The sequence below is a fragment of the Leptonychotes weddellii genome, chromosome 3 (assembly GCF_054177405.1).
Source record: "Leptonychotes weddellii isolate Sample4059 chromosome 3, ASM5417740v2, whole genome shotgun sequence".
Lineage (NCBI taxonomy): Eukaryota > Metazoa > Chordata > Mammalia > Carnivora > Phocidae > Leptonychotes > Leptonychotes weddellii.
Genome location: NC_138371.1, coordinates 48,928,482 through 48,946,560, shown reverse-complemented (window position 1 = coordinate 48,946,560; position 18,079 = coordinate 48,928,482). Strand labels below are relative to the sequence as shown.

The following is an 18,079-nucleotide window of genomic DNA, read 5'->3' as shown; positions in this document are numbered from 1 at the left end:
TATTTATGCAATAATATTCTTTAAGAAATTCCAAGTATTATGTCTTATGCCACTATTTAATTTTCTCCACCCTTTTAGGTAGTAGATGTCTATTACTGAAGGTGTCATTTTACAGGCTTTGTATCTTAGTGATGATACCACTCACAGCCTACCCAGATCCCCAAGGCACATAACCTTTATGCCACGTGGCCCGAGACTGACCCAGTACATTTGGAGTCCTCTAGACACCATTTAGCTACTTCCAACTAGATTCCTCCTTTAGATTTGATCTAATTCCTGATGTCCTCAAGCATTACCCAGCATAGTGGGGGCCAGTTTATCTCACAACACCTACTAGGTTAGTCAACTTGTTTTATTAGTCACAGGACTTCTTGTTGGAAAATGTCTGACCTTGATGCCTCACTTGAGGGTGAACTGTTAAACAACCTTTTGGAAACAGAAAGAGTTCTCTAAATAGCATATGCCATTTTGCAGATGTGGAAAACAAAACAGAGTACTTACATGACAAGCCCAGAGACACAAGTAGCCAAGGACAGACACGGAAATTAAAGCTAGTTTTTAAAATTCTCAGAGCACTCAAATATCATACATTGGGTCAACTGATGCTGGTGGGGCCCCTTCACATCTAACGCTACATTACCATGCCTCCAGCTAAATCCCAGAAACCCTGCCTCTTCAAGCACAGTTGATCACTGGGAAGCTTGCTAATTCCTAATTAACTATGTTTATGTCTGATTTTCATATCTTGGCCTTTAGACTAATCCTGGAAGCAGGGAAAATTATCTATAAAATTGACTCTTCACTGAATACGAATCTGTATGTCCTTACTTTATTTTTTTTTTTAATTTTATTTATTTATTTGACAGAGAGAGAGAGAGCGTGCGCAAGTGGGGGAGCAGCAGGCAGAGGGAGAGGGAGAAGCAGGCTCCCCACCAAGCAGGGAGCCTGATGCAGGGCTCGATCCCAGGACCCTGGGATCATGACCTGAGCCGAAGGCAGACGCTTAACCGACTGAGCCACCCAGGTGCCCCTCTAGGTCCTTACTTTAAAAAAACAAAAAAGCTTATTTATTTGAAGTACCTTAGGACCCATGAAAATTAGGTGACCGATTTTGTAAGTTCAAAACAGGTCCTGTACTGCCGTTTTCTGCCAGACTGTGGTCCTGAGTTAGGATATCCTGCTCTTTCCATTTGAAAGCCCATGTCAGTTGGGGTCTGGCCACTGGGCTACAGCCTGCAGTGATTCTGTGGTCCAATGAAATGACAGTCATTGCCTAGCTCTGCATGACAACTGCCCCATCGTCTCCATGCCACTTTGCTGGGGGGCAGAAGCTGCCAGTCTCACACTCAGATAAAACAGTGGCATCTTCAAGTAGCTCCCTGTTAAAAGCTGGCAGCCCACCTCTGTATCAATGAGTTGGCACAGATTCTAGTGAACATGTCACTTTTCTAAGGGAGCACAAAAGAGGGCTTGTTTGCTAGAGCTGGAATCTAATGAACAGCTTTCTCCTATTTTGTGTAGTTTTCCAGCCATTTGACTTGTACAATAGAGAAATCATATTTCAACTTCTTCAGGTTGAAAAATTGCCCCTTTTCCGATTTGTCACTGAGAGATGTGAAACAGTTATTTCTGAGGCAGCTTTATTATGGAATATAGAATAAGTAACTCCTGTCACTCAAATCAAGTCCCTCAGGGAGTAGGTGCAGTAATGATTCAAAGCCAGGACTAAGACTAAAAACTAATTTTCTAGGTGGAATGAGGAGTAGGTTCTTTTCCTTCTAAATGAATGGCCCTTTACAGAGGAAACATGGATTCACAAGGTATAAGGAAAAACATCTGAATTCTGCTCCTCCCATCTCTTCCCTCTCTAGATACAGAATTTAGGGGTTAGCTTTGAAACTCCAGGTAGACTGACAAGGGAAAGGTCAGCCTGAGAGATATTGAGGGCACCGAGTCTTTCTTCATCTAAAAAATGTATCTTTATTTAATAGAGAAAATAAAAAAAAAAAAACAAAAAACCATTACTTTCTTCAAACAAGCTCATTGCATCAGGCTGCCCCAGGGAGAGGGGTGTGGGCTGCCACTCTTTATGGACTGACTGGGTACTGCCTGTCCTAAGGAGGCTACAGACATTCAGCGGCTGGACTGCGCAAGTGTAAGAAAACCACTAATCCTTTTAAAAATATACTGTGGCTAAAAGCCAATCATACTTCCACATTTTGAATCTAGCATTTGTGCCCAAATTCAATCTGCTGCTTTATTATGAAATTGTCAAAGGCGGCTTTTTCTTTAAGGCCTATGGGTTGCAGGAGAAAGTCTGTTGACCATAGAGAGTCTCCTTTAAAAAGTGATGTTAATCAAGAGGCCTGGGCACCCAAAGGGCTGTCTAGAGGTTCTCATCATCTAGATCCCTTAGGAATACTGTGACATGGGGCCTTATGGCTACAAATTTCTTTCCCATCCTACCCACGCCCTGAGATATATAAACTCATCTAGTCATTGGAAGTTATTATTGCAAATAACAGTATGAGGAAATAGAGGGGAAAAAAAAAACCCATAAACTTCCCACACTAAGCAGGAGTTTTTAAACTGGGGGTTGGTCTATGGACTCCCAAGTTCACAGGATCCATAAACTTGGGTGGCAAAAAAACCCAAAAAACCCTTTATTTTCATTTATCTCTGATTGAAATTTAGTATTTCTTCAATTATAAAAGAAGGCAAAAAACTCCAGCAGTCTTAACAGTACCTGCAACCCTGTCCACCAATAGAAATAAGATATTTTCATCAGCTATTACAGTAGTCATAAAAAGCTTGAAACTGTTTATGCCACACATTACTTCAAAATTATTGTTAACATTAGACCTGTTGCTAGATCTTATTTAACGCCTTATTGTTATGTCACTATATCATCATAAAAATTCAACAACAGTATTCAGTATACTTGGTTTTCTTTGTAAAACTATTAAGTTTCATTTTATGGATTTAAAAACATCCTTCTGAGGGGCACCTGCCTGACTCAGTCAGTGGAGCATGGGACTCTTGATCTCAGGGTCGTGAGTTCAAGCCCCACGCTGGTTGTAGAGATTACTTTAAAAAAAAGCAATGAAAACAAATAAAAACATAATTCTGAGCATAGGCCACAGGAATCCATGGCACCCAAAGTGGTTAAGAACCTCTGTGTTGACACCCGTCACTTCATGCTGACTTCTTTCTGTTCCTAGCCATCATTTCAACCACTTTTTTACCAACACCCTAAATTCCCTTCCTTGTCCCCAGGTGTCCTCTCAGTGCTTCGATTATGTAAACCAGGCCGTCTTTCACATCTGAGTCCTGTGGTGTACTGGTCCTTCTTCCCTTCCACTCGCACCCACCACCCCCAAACCAGGGCCCCTGTTTGCAAGGCTACCTTCCTTCCCATCAGGCAGAGGGAGCTTAAGTCCTCTGCCTAGGACTTCCTTTCCTTCCCAGACAAGTTCAGCACCCGTCTCTTTTCATGTAGCTTATTACTTGTTCAGCATTTACCCTTCCAGAGGGTATGCTCTCAGGAGGGCGTGGCCCGAGTGCACCTGATTCACTATCACATACCCAGTGCCTAGCATGACACAGCGTATTCAGTGGGGGCTTAATACATACATGCATGAACAACCCATCTTGTAACTTTTGATCTAGTGTATTACATGCATTCTTCATGTTGCTTTCATTTACTGTAAGGCTGCATAATATCGTAGTGGGTATAAGTACTTTATTGAAATAACTTCCCTGGTACTGATCATCTTGTTTCCACTTTTCATTAATACAAATACTGCTAGAGTAGGCATTTTCATATGTAACTTTTTATTTTTTTTGCTTTGTATTTAGGATTATTTCATTAGTATAAACTACAGGAAGAGGAATTAACTAGTCTAATGGGATGAACATTTTTATGGTTTTTTATTTATTCTATGATGTTGTTTTCTAAAAGGGTTCTCTCAATTTAAAATGCTGTAAGTGACATAAACAGACATCTACTAGTGGTTTTTCAAAATACTCAAAAAAAGTCTTACTGGATATTTAATCTTATGGGTTAATCAAAGGACTGGATAAAATTTTTGTTGAAAAGAATAAAATGAATAAGTTTTCCTTAACTCAAAATGTGGTATCCTAATTAATTTCCCACTGAGTAAAAATATTTTCTTTATTAACAGAGAACTAAGAACAAAGATATTGTAGGAAAGACAAATTGTTTTAACTTAAATATGGCCATTTTGCTAGTTAAATGAGTAAAAATTATCATAAAACTATGACAGAAGTTCAAATATTTGTAAGCAAGGAATAAAATAATCTCTGTTGTGACAAGAAGTTCTAGTATTTATGTCATTTCATATTTGAAAGAAAACAAAGCACATATTTCCTAGAGGCTAACTAATTAATAGCATACACAAATTATGTAAAAAATTGCACACTAAGAAAATTTTTTACAAGAAGCCAGAAATAAAATGTATGAGCTGGTAAGTTTCTCATTTACTGACATAAATGCCAGCAGGGACTTGTCAGGCAGGAGCATGTTTCTTATTCCCATCACAGCCTCCCCTCTCCTCCTCAGTGGCCAACCCTGGCTCCAGGCGGGGCTGCTTCTCCACAGGTAGCACCCAGTTTTCTGCCTCAACAAATGGAGATGTGTTGGGATATCCTTTCTTTTAATACTGTAACTGTGTAGAGGGCAGATTGCTGACCTATGAGGTGGGGTATCCATCTTATTGAAGACAAAGGAAAAAGAGCTAACTAGTGTCCTCTCGCCATGTCCATACACTAGAGAAGGTGTTGCAGCTTCCCTGTGAAGGTCTTCTGAATGGTATTAATTTAATATATGCTACCTATGTGACTGCCATGTGCAGGATGAAGTGCTGGGAGCTGCAGAGGCCATAACAGACGAGATACTTTAAGCAGTGGGAGAATGAGTAGAAAGACATTTCCTCCATGTATAGAAATGTGAGGAAGACCAAGGAGGTCCTTCCACGTCTTTACATGTCCCACTGGGAGAGTCAGGCTCATCAAGCCTTAATGTCTGGAAGGAAAACACAAGTGTAAATAATTACTATGAGATGATAAAACAAGCACATAAAGAGGAATGTAAGTACAGGTCACTGTTGCATGGCAGCAAGGCATGGAATGGTCATAGAGTCAAAAGGACAGGGATGGGAAATTTCTTTGAACAATGATTGCCTTTTATGGCTAGCATTTATTGAGTATCTGTTATGTGATAGGCACCGAGGCTTCCATTATTGATTCATTAATCCTGACAACTCTGGGAGGTAGGTCTTGGCCCTCCCTTCTAACAGATGGGAAAACAGGTCGGTGAACATGATTTGATTAAGGTTATCTGGTCAGTGAGAAGTGGAGCTAATCTGTCTGACTTCAAGCTCATGCTCTTTTTACTACATTATACATACAAGGTAGGTAAATGACACTCAAAAATCATACCTTGGTTAATATATCCTTGTTCAGAGACACTCAAAACTTGATTTCTCAAAAATAAAACCAGTTGTAAAAGAGGGTGGGAATAGAAATAATGCACCTTTCTGAGGTGTCAGATGTCTAGAAGTGTCACTTAGTGAAAAAAATCTCAAATAACCTTCAGAAAGCACATGCGGTTAAAGTTCATGCACCTTCATCCAAAGGTGGCATAGCATGGTAGTGAATTTGAGTGGCTGCCTGGTGAGAATCTGGGCTTGAAGCTACCTTCTCTCTGAATGACTCTAAGCCACCATTTCCCCTCACTAGATCTCACTTTCTAGTGTCCATCAGAGGACTATATCATTAAATAACATAGTATATATAAGACATTTAGCATATTAACATCGGGCGCACAATAATCATTCAGTTACACATTAATTATTAGTAGTACTGCTGTTAAAATTATTTTTGGCATATCATTCTAATAAGATTGGACCTGGTTTTCTAGAATAAACTATAATAGGTGTGGCATAATGGAAGATGATGGTATCTGCCCACCACAAGGGGCACCTATCACCTTTCACGGATAGCAGCAAGAAGGGACAGCCCCACAAAAGGAAAAAACCCCAAACTGTAAGAACATCAATAATGGGCATTTTTATTATGCTTTACATTTTGCCAAGCATCTGCAAAATCTTTTCATTTGATTCATAAAACACCACTGTGATGCAGGGAGGGCATTATTCCCAATTTATAGATGAGAAAACAGAGGCTCAGAGAATGTAATGCCTTCTCTAGAGTCATGGCTAGTTAAAAGAGCAAAGAGTACCACAGTCTACAGATGCGCTGTCCAATTCAGTAGCCATGTGGAGTACTTAAAATTAAATAAAATTAAACATTCAGTTTCTCAATAGCACAAGCCACGTTTAAAGTGCTGAATAACTATGTGTGGCTCATGGCACTCATGTTGGACAACACAGATTACAGACCATTTTCATCACCACAGAGTATTTTATTGAATAGAGCTGGCCTATAAAAATGAGGGCACCAAACTATTAATGTGTGATACCATGCCCAGTATCCACAATACTGCCATGTGCAGCATGAAATACTGATTCTCAGTACTTCTCGGAGCAAGAAATCAGGGAAGGGGAAAATATTTTATAAGTGTTTCTATGAAAAATACTTTAAGTTTTATACCATAAAGCTAAATTTTGTGTGGTACCATTAGAATTGGGCCTAGAATCCCCCAAAGTGCCTAGTACCAGTGCCCTGAACACAGAATCTACAAATATTTACTGGGTGATTCTATTTGATCATCCACCCATCTCAAAAAATATTTCACTGTCAGAGAATTCTTCCTGAAGCAAGTAAGTGGAATGTCATAAAATGTATGTAATAACCTTTGTTAAAACCTCAGGGGCATTTTTGGTTGTGCATTTACAAAATTATTCGATGTACATATAAAATCTTCTTATATTCCGATATCTTGTCATTGCCAAAAGGTTGTAAATAAGTGTAATCAAAAGAGAAGAATACCAGTTAAAATATGTCGGAAGATGAGGAAAGTTTTTCGATAGTGATATAAGCCTTAATGAGGAGATAGCCAAGGTTTTGCTTTTTGGAATGGTTTATAACATATCCCTAGTAAATTACAAGTTAATAGATCCTCAGCAAATCATAAGGGAGTCTCAACTTTTGGTTCACTTTCTTAGAGTGATGCTAAGGAAATAGCTTTCGAAGTGGAGAAACTAAATACTCAGTCTTATTTTGAAGCAATATAAAATCCTCACAAGTTTCAGAAGTTAGTTTCCAGAGTCTGACAAACACTTAACTAAGAATCTTCAGCCTTGCCTGGCAGGATGCTGTTGTCAAATTCAAGGTGGATGGGCAAAGATGGAGTCAGTTTCATTTTTTAAATTGACTTTGAAAGTCTTAATGATATATGTACATTTCATGAAAATATGAGCCTTGGTATAATGGTCTGTTCTCTTTAGACAGATGGGACTCAATTTATGTTCTACATGATTGTACCCCAGAATTTCAGACTTAAGATGTTTGTCGTAAATATAGTTAATCTATTATTTTATGAGGGATACTAAATCTCGGCCTCCCGGATTTGGATAGATGTATGCCAAGTTTATGATGGCACTTGTCTATAAATGACAGATGCTGCCAAAGCAGAAAACCATCATTTTCTTCAACTCAACAGCACAAGGTCCTGTTGCTAGAGACAGAAAGCGGGGAAGAGGCAGTTACAAAGACCTTGCTGGCTAATCGATGGAGTCCTGTGGCAGTCAGCGGAAATGAGAAGTTGTCATTTGGAAAACTTGGCCCCATTTGTAACAACACATAAAAACTATGAAACACACAGGGGAACCCATAAAAATGACGAGGCAAGTGTCTCGCCATTTGTATCCTTGGCAGAAAGACTCTTCGACAAAATGGAAAATACGCTTTCATAAAGCAATAGGGTAACCATAAAAAGCTATAGCCCTTTCAGGTAAATCCTACTGATCTACTAGTTGATAACTACTCTGGGTTCATACCCGAGGAATTGCCACAATGCAGAAGCACAATACGCTGAAGACGAAAATGAGCTGTTTTGTGGTATTCTATCCCCTTTCCTTCCTTCTTTTGTCTTTTCTGACACTGTCATCTCACAGTTCCCATGGTACGATCATGGGGATGGGCTAAACAAAACCATCTCCCTATCCCCAGTGGGAATATTTTAGATGGAATGATTCAAAACGCTAATGATTCTGTGGAGAGAGTTTAGGACAACCCAGCTGGACCCTTTAGAGGGCAGTTCAAGGCTTCTGCCATATTGGGGATGCCCTACCCGGTGTCCACCTCTATTTCAGTGAGTATATTTGGCTCTAGATACGTAAAATCTGTAATCGTCAAACTGGAGCTTTGAGAACATTTGTCATTTACCCGAAATGAGTGTTTTCATTCAAACTTGCTCTGGAAAAGATCTATAATGTCTAAAGCTTTGTTCTATTGCAGTTAAATGCTACAAACATATTGCAGAGGGACTAAGGATTATTAATAAAACAAAGTCTTAATGTTTCTTACAGTGCCATAGTTTCTCCTGAAAAATATCAACAGTCAGCAAGTAATTTAAAAGTAATATATGGAGGTGGGCAGGGGGTTGGGGTTAAACAGGTGCTGGGTATTAAGGAGGGCACTTGTGATGAGCATCGGGTGTTGTGCATGGGTGATGAATCGATAGGTTCTACACCTGAAATTAATACTGCACTCTATGTTAACAGCTGGAATTTAAATAAAAACTGTGGCGGGGGGGAACTAAAGTACGGTTCTACTCACTAATTCTTAAAAAAGTGGTTTAGTGGTTTCTGACTTTGTCCATTGAGATACTTGTATTTATTCCTAGGGAAGAGAAGTTTAGAAGTAATGGGAGTAATGACATAGCTTGAGACAGAAGTCCTGACTTTATTGGGATAGGAATGGTGCAACCACACATGAACTATTTCACTTTTCTTAGACCCAGGTTCCTCATCATTACCATATTTTGGGTAGCAGCTTGAAGGTGGTAACCATATATTATTTTTCTTTGTAGCCCTAATATCCAACACATTAAAAAAACACATAAGAGGTTGGAAGCTCCTCGAGGGCAAGAAAATGTTTTTGTGTTCACTGTTGCACCCTAGTATCTGGATATTACATCATTTAGTATAAATAATAAATATTTCTTCAGTAAATAAATGGATATAAAGTTTGTTGCATGAATGAATGAAAGATGGATACTAATTTCTGCCCTAATAGTCACAGGGATATTGAGAGGGTCATACAAAAACATGTATGTGACTGGATTTTATAAATTGAACAAATTTAAGGTGTTCCTATTGTTATAGTTCAAGCAGAACATGCTGGTTTCATTATCTTTGCTTTTAATTGCATTTATAAATACATCTATAGCATTTTGAATCATTCCATCTGCTTTTATCTGCTTAGACAGAAACTAATTAAAGGCTGTTTAGCTCTAAACAGCTTTCTATACTTTGAGCTAGAAATGGATTTTCCCTATTTGATATCTAATTAATTAAAAAAAAATCTAGGACTAAAGACTAGACATATGTACCATTAGGTTGACTACCACAATATTTTATCAAGGTTGATTATAAAAATATTTTATTATTTTCAAGAAATACGGCTCTTTGAAGGCTCTGGGTTTTTCTGAACCTGTTATGAGGGGTTAAATGCTGTCACAAAGAGCATTCAATTTGATGTATAGGGCGTATTATCACAGGGAAGTGTACTGTCATATGGCATTATGACACTTGAACTCCAGGGAGAAATTTGGGTCGAGTGTCTGGTTAATATGTTCTCGCCATCTTCCTGAAGCTGCTTAATGCTTGCTGTGTTTTGACCCTAATTCTCCTAAAGCACATTTCTCCTCCCTCCTACCATGTTTTGAACTCCCACTGATGCATCATTAAAAGTTGGGATAGATCCTGGGAGACCATGAAACCATTTCTTTGGATTTTACATTTAATTCTATCCCAACTTCTAAAAGGTGAATGGGACAACTATTTTTAACTGCCTTTAATGAAACATATTTAATTTTTTCAATCATGTGGTCAGAACTTCTTACAATAAATGAAATACAAGCTATTATGGTTTAAATTCATTTTGTTTACTGACCTCAGAGGAAAAAAAGAAAGCTTGCCACGATACCCTGAAATGTTTATATCTGATAGCTCCATTATAACAAATTTATTTGGATTGCACAGATCCAGCTACAATGTGAGCCACATGATATCTCCAAATGGATCATAAAATTAAAAAAAATATATGGTTGTCCCAAGTGCCAAAATGGCAAGTGATAAAGCTTTTCTAGCTCTTGTAAGATCGCTAGGCTACTTCTTAGAATAAATAATCTGTGCTCCTGAGGAATAGACAGAGGTCAAGTGTGGGTCCCGTGCTCCTTCTTAGATACTCTGAAATGACACTTTTCCTTGACTGATATTTGGTGAATCCCAGGAAGCTGCCCTCCCAAAAGCTCCGTCCCTTAACATCTGGCTATTTCCTCTCCCTCAAAATTTGCCCTCATTGAACAAGATTTGCCCTCTATTGCTAAGTTATTGATGCTAAAATATGAGGATGGAAATTGAATTAGTCAATCATATGATGTTGTGTGAGCCTGGATATTTGAAATCTGGTGGCTGAGACATCAAGTAACAAATATATTCATTTTGATTTAAATATCTAAGAATCATGTAGATACTGTTTAAGCCCACTTGATACGAACTCTTCATTCAGAAGAGAAAGACCACTGCTAGGCAACTTCAGTCTCATAAGAATTGCCAGTCAACCATGATTTTTCACTGTGACTATTACTCTAATTTCTGGCTGATTCCTTAGAGACAGTGTTGTCTGAAATAAAACATTTGGTCAATTAAGTGCCACAGTCACTATTCCTCTTCTCTTCTCCTTCTTCTTCCTCTCTACAGTCCACCTAGACCATTTATGAAGGACTGGTTTTTGTGTCTTCTGTTCGTTTAAAACAGGGATTTTTTTTTTTTTTGGTGTTTGTTTGTTTTAAGTGGGCTCCACGCTAGGCTTGAACTCATGACCCTGAGATCAAGACCTGAGATCAAGAGTGAGATGCTTAACTGACTGAGCTACTTAGGATCCCTCTAAAATAGGGTTTAAAGTGGAATAAAAACCAGTTTCCAAAAAATCTATAACTCTGACAAAGCTGTGGGAGCTTTTTAAGGATTTAGAAATAGGTAGTTAGCAATAGGTTACATATCACATTGTTTAGACCAGATTTCCCATCTGGGCAAAGTTTCTAATTTTCCAACTTGAAAATTGTACTACATATATGTGGGAATTCTTGCTTAGAGGCTGATGTTCATTTGAAGTTGACAAAAGAATATATATCTATTTAACAAATACAACTCACTTTATTTTTAAATAGTGCCATCTCTAACAACTTTGGTATTGCCTTTGTGGATATGATAGAACAAATGAAGTATTTTATTAGTATTAATATTTATAGAAAACATGGGGGAATGAAGAAATAATTTGAATGACCCAGCCAATGAATTATCAAATCATGTATACAGATTCTGAGTAAGGAAACATAGAAAATGAGGTAACCCCAAAATATAGGTGGTTGCCATTACTTCTGGTCCAAGTCTCGGCAGTGACACAGTGAGTGAAGTCAATACTATTAGACCAAGTATTCTGGGGTGGATAGAGAAGTGCAGAGCAAGCGGAGGATGCAGGATTAGAGACCACCACATAGCTGCTGAAGAAGAGATTCTGTGGTTGGGATTTGTTTTCCTCTCTCCCCACTCTCATCCCCTAGGGTCATTCTAGATCTCAATTCTCTTTCCTTGTTTATAACACTGCTATACTTGACCCTGGTGTGTTCCTATTGCTTACTAGGCAAACACAAGTGCTTAGACAGTCTCTGTCATAGAGACCTCACTAGTATTTGATGGTAGGAATAAATGCCTTGAGTTGTTTAAACTTTAACATATGCTCATTGGTTACCATATAGGTATAAGAAATGCTGTGATTGTGACCCAAGCCCCTGATTTACTATTTCTATATTCCTCTTTCCTTGGGTCTATCCCCTAGTCTTTTTTTTTTTTTAAACAAATTTACATTTTTTTTTTTAAAGATTTTATTTATTTATTTGACAGAGACAGAGACAGCGAGAGCAGGAACACAAGCAGCGGGAGGGGAAGAGGGAGAAGCAGGCCTCCCCCCGAGGAGGGAGCCCGATGTGGGACTCGATCCCAGGACCCCGGGATCATGACCTGAGCCGAAGGCAGACACTTAACGACTGAGCCACCCAGGCGCCCTATCCCCTAGTCTTTGACTTCTTTTTTGTACTTCTTTTCCTCTTCTTCCACACCTTTCCTTCTTTAATTGTCTTCTGTACTTTTATTGGTTCTTCTTTCATTGATCCTTCTCAATTTCCATTTTTAACTTTTTTTCCCTGCTCAATACTTTTACTACTATCCCTGGACAAACCCAACTCCCAAATAATAATATAACTAAGGGGAGCACTGAGCACACACAACAGCAATACTGGAACATTTACAATACCTACCAACTGTGTCATTAGCTCAAGACAGAAAATAAGCTGAAAGAATGGAGTGACACTAACTTCCATTGTTTTATCATCTTGTGTATAAGTTCTGCTGTGCTTAAGGAGCATAATTCAGGTAATAAAACCTTTGGCAGGGTGTTGTTTCATAGAGGCAACAATATCCTGTAGAAAATGAAACCAGGCAGGAAGTCAAGAGATGATGGATCCTGTTCTTCCAAACACTGGGTAACCTCCGGTAAATAAGTCCTGCACTGTGGACCCCGCCTCGGTTTGCTATTTTGTAAACCCTAATATCTGATAGACCTGTGTGAAGGATTAATTAGATAATATACATAAAAATACTTTGTTCTTTAGAAGGGGAGAACTGTGATGTAATAATCCAGTATTTATCATCTGTTCATCAGATAACATGATTTGGTGATTCTATCACACAAAGAACAAACGTTTTTATTATCAAATTTGGGTTAACTCACTCCTAGGCTGCAGAGCTGTTGGAACCACCATTCCTGGGACCTAATCAATAATTGTCCCTTCCTAAATAGTCTTTTGGCTTACCAGACTTTCTGAAACTTCTTATAGTAGTAGATTTGTTCTTCTCCAAAGCCCTAAGCAGCCACAAGAAAGCATTCTTAAGTCTTCTCCTAAAATTCTACAATTATTTGAAGAGCAGAAGAGAATCAGAAGTGCATGTGTGCATGCGTGCATGTGCGCGTGTGCACGTGTGGGTGCTTCCAACAACGGAGAGGTCCCTAAAGAGAGAGTCAAACATTGAGAAAGGGATCTATGCTCTTAGTCTCCTTTCATAGACCTTGTTCCTCAATTAGTCACTGAAACAAGATGACTTCTCCATATTGGGCCTGAGGGGCAGTTGTGAGTGTGTGAAAACCTTTTAAACATCCAATTTCATGGTGTACATGCTAGAAAAATGATTTTTTTCTCTTCTTTCTGAATCATTCAGTTTGAACCTACTCAGAAAAACTGCTGATTCATTGGACTATGAAATACAGACTCTTCTTAAGAGGCATTTCCTGTAGTAGCCCATTTCCACTTATGTAACGCTCTTCTGCTAGTCAATTCATAGCTCTTTAAAAAGTTCCCTTAAAATCCTCAAGTTCACTTGTAACTCTGAGGGGAACTCTACACAGACCTTCAAAAATCAAAATCTTTTATGACTGAACACATTTCCAGATTCATTTAATAATGCCACTCTCAGAAGACTTCACCTTTTTGACCCTCCCCTCCCCTTTGCTGTGGTAAAAGAATATAAAAAAGTCTTTAATAAACAACTTTAAGCATTCCTTCACTGAAAAAGTCTGTAGCAAAAACCAAACATAAAATGAATAAAAAGGTAATAAACTCAGTATTTTAGGTCCATTTCTCAATTTTTTTCTAAACACATTATGACCAAGTAGCCTCTACTTCACTTTCATGCATATATACATATATATATATATATATATATATTTACACACACACACACACATATATATATATACTTAAATGTATATATTTTAACAACATGGAATGGTAACATCAAATGCTTAGGTTCCATGCAAACACATAACCCTTTCTGAAGGAAACATATTAATATTATAAAAACAAATCATGGAGAGTAACATGCAACAGCTGAGGGGAGGAGAATGGGGTTGGGGCAGGGGACCCAGAGAAACACAAAGAATGTAAAGAACAAAAAGTGTCATTGACCTGATTTGTCAGAGCTGTTGCCTGTGATTGGAGTGATGGAGCAGCTGGGATTAGCCTTTGCGCTGTCCTTGGAAGAAACCATTTTGGGTTTATTTTTCGTTGCCTCTAGTGCTTTGACCTTCTTGGCATGTTTACTTCCTTTGTAGTGGGCCTCGGCCTGGCTCTACAAAGGAGAACAAATCAGGCTCATTTTTTTGCTATTTACAAACACCACAATGGATGATCATGCAGGAAAATATACATTCAATCATAGGCACCACGGACATTTACTACTCAGCACTCAGCTATGTTTCTGGCATTTAATGAAGTGGTAGACCAGTTCCTAAGGGGGTTTTGCGATTGAAACCTTCTCTACAGCACAGAGGACCTGTGTCTTTAAAAACCAGACATTATTATGAGTGGACAACAGGGCCAGGGCACAACTGTGATGCCTTGTGCCCTCCCGCCACTGCCCGTTGGGGTTACTTTCAAACACTGAGCTGGCAACAAGCTGCTGTGAGTGTCCTTCCACAGACATTCCATTTTGTTTCCCTTCAGCTAAAAACCTGCTTGCCCTGCATCTACTTTCGTCTAGGCTCTGCTCTCTCCGAGAGCAACTGATGTAACACAGCAACCTGCTGGTGAGTGGAAATGGAGCTACATTTTAGAGTCGTCTACGTGTGCTTCATGCAGCATTTTGAAGATCCCAGTTCCAAGAATGGATAATTTAAGCCACAAAGGAAGGACAGTCCTTGTTTCTAATCTCAGAAGTGATTCTGAAGTCAAAGCAGTTAGTGTTACATTCACTTATACGCAAAGCACAGGTGGAACTGTGACTTGGATACTAGCTCAAAAGGAAGAAAAGGGATCAAGACAAGTGACTACTAAAAATCTTTAAAAGACAAAAACAAATTACAGGAAAACAAGAAAACATTTAATTAATTTATTGGCATTTGGAAATTTTCTCTCTGCCTAAAGAATAAGGATTTTATATTTTGGGCATCTAGCACGGATACACATATTAACAAAAGAATCTAAGTATATTCGCTTCAATTTCATTTTGAGTAGACCCTGAAAATAAAAACATGCATTTGGCAAAAAAAAAAAAAAACCAAATTGAGACATATATTATATGGCGTATTAGCTTAGTTATAAAGATGAAATGGATGATAAACTTATCATAAAATGAGTTCTCATTACAAAATTTCTAAAATAATAACTTTTTTTAATGTCAGTTTTCCTTATACACCTGTATGCACTTGAAGATGATTATACTAATGTTTTCATTCATTTTCCTCAGCAAGCAGAATACAGGTGGTGTGTGTGGGTGTGTGTGTGTGTATGTGAGCACATGTGTAAGTAGGTGGGTAGAAGTGACAACGGACAAAACGAGCCAGGTTTTAATTCTATATTTCAACTAAAGGGGGATGTATGTGATTTCCTTAGCATAGAACCCTGACCACCTGAGGTCAATAGCCTTATATTGACTGCACACAGTACCTAAGTTCCTGAATATCTTTTCATAAATATCATTGTAGATCATCACTGACTTGTAATTGCTCTTAGTTGGTTGGCTCAAGGACTTCTCATAGTATTCTCTGTCCGGCTGGAAAAAAATAACGGTCCCAAGGGAGGAGAAAAGTGGAACATAAGTTCTTTACTTATTAGGAACCAAGAATGCTTAAATCCAGTTAAGGTAGATGGTTGGATACAAATAAGAAAATATACAAATAAAAACTTAGAAGTTGATAACGTGAAGTGATAATAATAGTGACTAATATTATTGAATGTGCCAAGCACAGTTCTAAATGTATTACGTGTATTAGCTCATTTGGTCCTCATAATACTCTGTGAGGTAGGTACCATTATTAATCAGCATTTTACAGACGGAAAACTAGGCACAGAGAAGTTAAATAACATATTGAAAGTCACACAGGTAGCTGTAGAAGCCATTTTGTCGATCTGAAATGCTTACATGGACACCCCTATTTAACTGTACGCCCACACATTTACATACACATACTCACACTAAGTTAACATTATAATTTTAATAAAAGGAAAAAATACACACAGAGAAGGACACTGCTTTTAATGACTCAGTGAAGATTATGTCTTAACAGAAGTTTCTATGAGTAGGAAAAATCGACTGAATTCATGGGAAATATACTAGCATTGTACGTTAGGCCTGCTCCTTCCTGAAGAGCTAAGGAAGTCCCATCTTTTGGGTATACAACAATTTCTACATGATACCAGGAGACCTAACAACTCATCTTTCCAAGTATACTAAATAGTGTGATTTACTTTAGTGCCCTCCGGCTAAAGAAACATATGGTTCTCTAAATAAAACCTCCTAGCACTAGATAAGCGGAGTGTCATTTCCTCATTACAATTTCCTGGCATCACTGCAGAAAGTTAACAGCATCAATTAGCACTTGAGATAAAGATCCAGCTAAGTGACACCTCACTGGATGCCAAGATGGAAAGAACTCTTCATAGCCACGATCCACTTTCCTTTTGAGTTCTGGGGCATGGAGAGAAGTGCAACAAGGGAGCTTAGCTTCTACTCGATGTTATTTGGGAAGGACTTGTGGAATAAAGATAGTGGCAGGCACCACTCACTCACATTTGGCATCTTTCCAATTCCTGTGTGGTATTCTTGGTAGGAGCACTTTGCTATCCTCAGTCCTATATCTGAGGCAGTGTCAATGGCTTCTAAATCCTGGGCAAATCTTCAAGTGAAACTGAGACACTGTTAAATAGTAACACGATTAACCTGACTTCCTTATCTAGGACTCTTCTTCGTTGAGGAGCGAAAGAAACAAGGACAAGAGCCAGAAAACCCATGAACTAGGCAGCACAAATCAAGCCCAATCGACAATGGCTCTTGTGTCACTTCCGAGAGACCTGGTTGACCAAGCTGACTTACTTTACACCTCAGCGACTGAACAGGAGACACGTATTTGTCTAGCTCTAATGGTCTGCTTTCTGCTTCTCCACCAAAAGTGCTGTTGTGCCCCTGACTGGCAATGGTCCAAGAAACCTTTCTTGCCAAGAACTGTCGGAATTCGAGAGTTGCCTAAGCCACCATATTGACCTCCACAAGAGAATTCCTCAGGATCGAGATTCTTGTCTCACAGGTCACCCCAGGAGCAACCAGACCACGTACTGGTAGAGGAAGAGCTTTTTTTTTTTTTTTTTTTTGAGAGAGATACAGCGAGAGAGGGAACACAAGCAGGGGGAGTGGGAGAGGGAGAAGCAGGCTTCCCGCAGAGCGAGGAGCCCAACGCGGGGCCCGATCCCAGGACCCTGGGACCATGACCTGAGCCGAAGGCAGACACCCAACGACTGAGCCACCCAGGTGCCCCGAGGAAGAGCTTTGACAGGAAATGACATCCTGGAATTTTCTCTTCTGTTTATCTCCATGTTTGTTCCTAAAGGCTTTTGCTTTCATAAATCCTCTCCATCTCTCAGGACCCCACTGGTCCAAACAAAAAAGATAAAGAATGGGATGATGTATTGCTTTAAAAATAAAAACATGTCTGGGCAGAAGACATGAACAGACATTTTTCCAAAGAAGACATCCAAATGGCCAACAGACACATGAAAAAGTGCTCAATATCACTCGGCATCAGGGAAATCCAAATCAAAACCTCAATGAGATACCATCTCACACCAGTCAGAATGGCTAAAATTAACAAGTCAGGAAATGACAGATGTTGGCGGGGATGCAGAGAAAGGGGAACCCTCCTACACTGTTGGTGGGAATGCAAGCTGGTGCAGCCACTCTGGAAAACAGTATGGAGGTTCCTCAAAAAGTTGAAAATAGAGCTACCATATGATCCAGCAATTGCACTACTGGGTATTTACCCC

General features: G+C 39.0%; 1 protein-coding gene across 9 annotated transcripts in view; it reads right to left on the bottom strand.

The window, feature by feature from the left end:
- ZNF385B (zinc finger protein 385B) overlaps positions 1-18,079 on the bottom strand; it is a 370,262-nt gene that overhangs the window by 15,449 nt on the left and 336,734 nt on the right. For all 9 annotated transcript variants that reach the window (XM_081814045.1, XM_081814044.1, XM_081814047.1 and 6 more), the window contains one exon: positions 14,231-14,393. In XM_081814045.1, the coding sequence (XP_081670171.1) occupies positions 14,231-14,393 (163 nt within the window). The remainder of the gene's footprint in view (positions 1-14,230; positions 14,394-18,079) is intronic.